This window comes from Ipomoea triloba, chromosome 2 (genome assembly GCF_003576645.1).
Source record: "Ipomoea triloba cultivar NCNSP0323 chromosome 2, ASM357664v1".
In the NCBI taxonomy this organism is placed as follows: Eukaryota; Viridiplantae; Streptophyta; class Magnoliopsida; order Solanales; family Convolvulaceae; genus Ipomoea; species Ipomoea triloba.
Window position 1 is genome coordinate 12,408,304 of NC_044917.1, and position 5,696 is coordinate 12,413,999.

The 5,696-nt window shown below is 28.1% G+C and overlaps 1 protein-coding gene across 1 annotated transcript; it reads left to right on the plus strand.

Annotated features, from left to right (window-relative positions):
• Positions 1 to 562: 562 nt before the first annotated feature.
• LOC116010766 (probable calcium-binding protein CML47) lies at positions 563 to 1,108 on the plus strand. Its single transcript, XM_031250277.1, has one exon. It carries the CDS (start codon positions 563 to 565, stop codon positions 1,106 to 1,108), a length of 546 nt encoding a protein of 181 aa, XP_031106137.1.
• The last annotated feature ends 4,588 nt before the right edge of the window (positions 1,109 to 5,696 follow it).

A 5,696-nucleotide genomic window follows, 5' to 3' on the forward strand; every position in this document is an offset into this window, starting at 1 on the left:
ACAAATTTTGCATTTAAAATTTTTAATTAAATATAATATAGGCAGCACAATAAATAATGTATTTAATTTGACTGTCCAAATGTAATAGAATTTATATATGCTAAACTATTGCACCAAATGCAATATTAGTAAATGCAGGTGTGTTGATGCCAATTCATAAAAAATGAAAACACTGTTTTAAGTGTATTGTATTGTATTAGGTATGTATAAATGCACGACAAAGTGTTCGGAAATGCATCATTAGATGTGGTGTCGTGTTGGACATTTTTTGTGTGTAATGCATTGTTGCATTTTTGAACACTGTGTAGTATATATTTCATGCCGATTAATGAATCCGCCACAGTCGTACGGGAAACACTATCCACGTTTGAACCAGTAATTTAGTATATATATATAGAACTTTTCAAAGTTGGAAGATTTGTTACGCTTTCAGTGTATTACACCAAAACTTCCACGACGACTTTGAAGTTTTGATTGACTCGATCGGTTCCCAGTTTCCTTCTATATATATACAGCCTTCCAAGCTGCTAGCAAATTAAATGTTGTTAATTATATTGTAATAATGGAAAAGATAATCTCCTTCTCTATTGCTGGTTTCACACTTTTGAGCAGTAAGGCAACTGATCTACTTAAGGTTGCCTTAGCATGCATGATTCTTAGTTTCATTGCTTCATTTCAAGATTTCTGCACTTTCTTTCCACTTCTACTCCGCCTCATTCTCTTCCTCTTTTCTTTACCCCAATATTGCTTCTCGTCCAGGCGTAACAAAGCCATTGCTGATGGTGTTGAATGCAGAGAAAATATTGATGATGAGCTGTTTGTAGTGGACGGATTGATAAACACAAGGGTTTGTTTGGAAGAGGTTTCGCATTTGTTTGATGAAAGCGAGCCTAGTTTCGAGGAAATTAAGGGAACATTTGGCATGTTTGATGAGGATGGGGATGGGTACATAGATGAAAAAGATTTGGGGAAACTCCTGTTCAGGATGGGGTTTAGTGAGTTTTCGCAACAAGATTGCAGAGGGATGATCAAGGCCTTTGATGAAAACAAAGATGGGAGGATTGATATTGGAGAATTTTTGAAGCTCATGGAGGATAGCTTTGACTAGAATGTCTGTTTGATGCTTTAGTTTCTCTTTTGTTTGTTAAACAGGTATTATGGATAAGTTACGAAGTAATATTAATTGATTACTTATTTTTATAAAATAATTTGTGTTATGGAGCATTTTATATATATAGATTTTCCGGGGTGAAAAATCTAGATCATGGCTAGCTACTATCACCAAGCTTGGTATTATCACACTTGCTCTGGACAGGAGCAATTATTTCATATGGGATCTTGATGTTCAGATCTATCTCACATCTACGCCACTTGAAGACACGTTCGTTACGAAGCCCACGAGCGATGCGGCCCAAAAAGCCCCCTGAAAAAGGAATACCAGCTTACTGAAAAGGACTCCTATGTTTTACGAAAACCCCTCAATGGCCATTTTATCTAACAAATATCACTAGCCTTCCTCAGACATAATTTGACTGAGTTAAATAACTCAGTTTTACACAAAATTGTGTCCCAACTTAAGTTGTGTAAATAGGATATTTCTAACACGAAACTTGATTGAAAAGACCTAGTCGTGCCCTCTTTTCAAGGAAATAACAATACTCTAACAACAATATTGGGTACAAAATTATACAAAATATCCTACGCCTATTTCCACCCCCTCCTAGCTGGATATACACCAGTGCCTAAAGCACACAATGTTGCCTAGTTGTGCAACACCAAGAGGGGTTGTAAGTGGTAAGGCCAAGGTGGCCACAACAACAACAATAATTCTCGAAACCAGCATAAAAAGCACAATAATCCATCTTATCGAGGATAACCACATTCATACAAATCATAACTTTGCCCCATCAACAAGTATGCTTCAAATGTGGATATAAAAGGCGTTGGTCACATGCGTGCCACATCCCGAAAGCATTTTGTTGAAACCTAAATCAATAGCACACTGTTGAATCCAACTACATTGCATTGCCTAAAGCAAATGCTCTTGTTGATCATATCATATTGATAACCTAGTTTTCATTATGTTCCCTTTTTAAATGTTCTTTATATCCAAACGTTTAACAACTTCCTATCTTTTTTATATGGTTTCCTTTGTGGGCTCCAGTAGAGCATCAGTTTAACTCTATACATTTAAAAGATATTAAGTCAATTGGTTTTCATACCATAAAAGTTCATTAATCGAAATTAAATACCTTATCATAACCTACTTCGATCAAATATCCTTCATCGAATGAGTAGACATATGTTACTCACGATCTACAAAGACGGATATGATCTAGTACCTTATGGATAATGCTCTATTAACTTCGTTAACTTTTCAACGATTACTATATGGCATTGAGCATTAAGGCAGAGCATCAAATACCTTAGGACCAAAACCACATGGTTTAGCTAAATTAATCGAGTTCACATTATTGCTAAACTATTATGTTTTTAGAAACTCCAAATGTGCCAAATACTTGTTGGGGAAATGTTGTTGCTACTTTATTTCTACAAATTTCGGCGCACTGCATATCCGTATTCCCCCTTATATCTACTACGTAGTTTTCAAACAAACATTTCCAAATATGCGTTTTTATTCCAATGAATGCAATTCATTCTATTACATAACCACCATATTATAACTCTAAACCTCCACCTGTTGTCTCAACTATTGCCCCTGAGAGAGACGCGATGGATAAGTTGACTGAACGAAGATCGGTTCACGACATTAGGGAGAGATATAATCAAATTTAAATAGAATGTCGAGAAATTTCATTGAATGAAAATGATCTTCAAAAAACTAATAAATCCACGTACCAATTAGACTGAACTGGAAATTCAGAAAGATATCTTCCAAATAAATCTATTTCATAAAAAGAGTGACTATGTCCCATACACATCCCCAAATTGGGCTATAATTAGTTATGGAGTAATATTAATTGATTACTTATTTTCGTAAAATAATTTTAAAGTGTTATGGAGCATTTTAGTGTATAATGACAACTATGAAGTTTTTACCATTATTTGGTTAATTTCTTTTTATTTTTTTGTAAAAATTATTTGGTTAATTTCTAATGGTAATAATTTTGTATATATTACCATGGCTATGCTTGGCAAACCTAGCTGAAACAATAGCTGAAAACTGAAAAGTAGCTGAAAGCTGAAAAGCTATAAGCTCGAAGCTGAAATCTGATGAAGAGCTGTTATGCTTAAAAGTGTTTGGTAAAATTAGCTTTTTGATAAGTTGATAAATGTAAAAAGACTAAAAATGACATTTTCATAAAAGTTAAATAGTTTTAAATTTAAATAGGTTTGTTTACATATTAAAATATAAAATAATGAAATTAATATAATTTAATAAAATATAAAGTAAGAATATATATTTGAAAATATATAAAGTAAAACAAGATGTTTATAATTCATAAAATTAGTTCATACAAAAAATTATTGTTCAAACATAAATATCAATTTAAAATTACTAAGAAAAAAGGTCAAAAGAGTTTTAATTGGAAGGGATAAATAATGTTATTTATATAAAATAATAAGGATAAAGATGGAAAAAAGTTAAGAAACTACTAGCTTATTTTTGAAAAGCTACCTGAAGTAGCGTTTCAAAATAAGCTCTTATTTTAAGCTACTAGCTTATTTTGAGAACATTACCAAACAAAACTTATAGCTTATTAGTAGCTTAAAATAAGCCATAAGCTCCTAAATAAGCTCTGTCAAACACAGCCCATATATATATTTCCGAAAAATATTTTAAAAGCTTGTGATTTTGCAGTTGTCTTTGAAACAGTATGTTAAAGATTACTATTTGGGCCTATCTTGGGTCTCACCATTATATTATTGATTTATATCTATATATATATATATATATATATATATATATATATATATATATATATATTAAAACAGAAGTGCTTAGCTTTCCCGCTCATTTTAGTCCAAAATTTTTGAAATAGTCAACATAAATAGCATTCAAATAGAACTATAATTAATAAATTAAAGTAGTTAATTCCGTGCACCGCCATACAATTCAAATTGAACTATAATCTATATATAATTAAACTACTTAATTCTGTGCACCGCCAGTCATTTTTGAATATAATTAAAGTAATTTGAATGCTATTGCTATCATTTTACTATTTAGTATTTTAATTACTTTAATTATATTTTATTTATATTAAAAAATATGCTGAATTAAACGGTATGAAATATTTTCTTCAAATTACTATATGATGTATATTATAATATTCCAAAAAATATTACTAATATTATATTAATGTACGTAATTAAATTCTTCTCATGATGATATTTTTTTAAAAAAAATTCAACAATCAAGTTATTATATGATATATATTATAGTATTCAAAAAAAATATTATAATGCTGAAATAAACGGTATGAAATATTTTATTCAAATTACTATATGATGTATATTATAATATTCCAAAAAAATTACTATATTATGTTCATGTACGTAATTAAATTCCTCTCATGATGATATTTAAAAAAAAAAATTCAACAATCAAGTTACTATATGATGTATATTATAGTATTCCAAAAAAATATTACTATATTATGTTAATATACGTAATTAAATTCATCTCATGATAATATTCAAAAAGAAAATAAAATTCCAACAATCAAATTACTATGTGATGTATATCATAATTAAATTCCTCTCATGATGATATTCAAAAAAAAATTCCAACAATCAAATTACTATATGATGTATATTATAGTATTCCAAAAAAATATTACTATATTATGTTAATGTACGTAATTAAATTCCTCTCATGATAATATTCAAAACAAAATAAAATTCCAACAATCAAATTACTATGTGATGTATATTATAGTATTAAAAAATATTATTATATTATGCTAATGTACGTAATTAAATTCCCCTCATGATAATATTCAAAAGAAAATAAAATTTCAACAATCAAATTACTATATGATGTATATCATAGTATTAAAAAAAAAATATTACTATATTATGTTAATGACGTAATTAAATTCCCCTCATGATAATATTAAAAAAAAAATCCAACAATCAAATTACTATGTGATGCATATTGTAGTATTAAAAAAATATTACTATATTATGTTAATGTACGTAATTAAATTCCACTCATGATAATATTCAAAAAAAAATTCCAACAATCAAATTACTATATGATGTATATTATTGTATTAAAAAAATGACTATATTATGTTAATGTACGTAATTAAATGCTATTCAATTATACGGTTGCGTGTTTGTAGGTTATATATAGATTTATATATTTCTTAATTTATTTATTTAAAAATTTGAAATCAATGAACATAGTATTACAATACTTAACAAATCTAAATCATAGTACCTTCAATATTTTATTTCAATTTAGTAATTGAGGAATACGGCAAGCTATAAATAATAACATTCCTTATCATTCCTTATTTATGTACATATATTAACAAAATATTCAAAGAATGATTCCATTCCTTAAGAAAGGAAAAGTAATGGAATATTTTATACACGGAAATTAACATATATTAACAAAATAGAATATAGAATATTAGTATATAGAATATTATTTCCATTAGTATATATAATCTTTATATATATATATATATATATATATATATATATATATATATATATATATA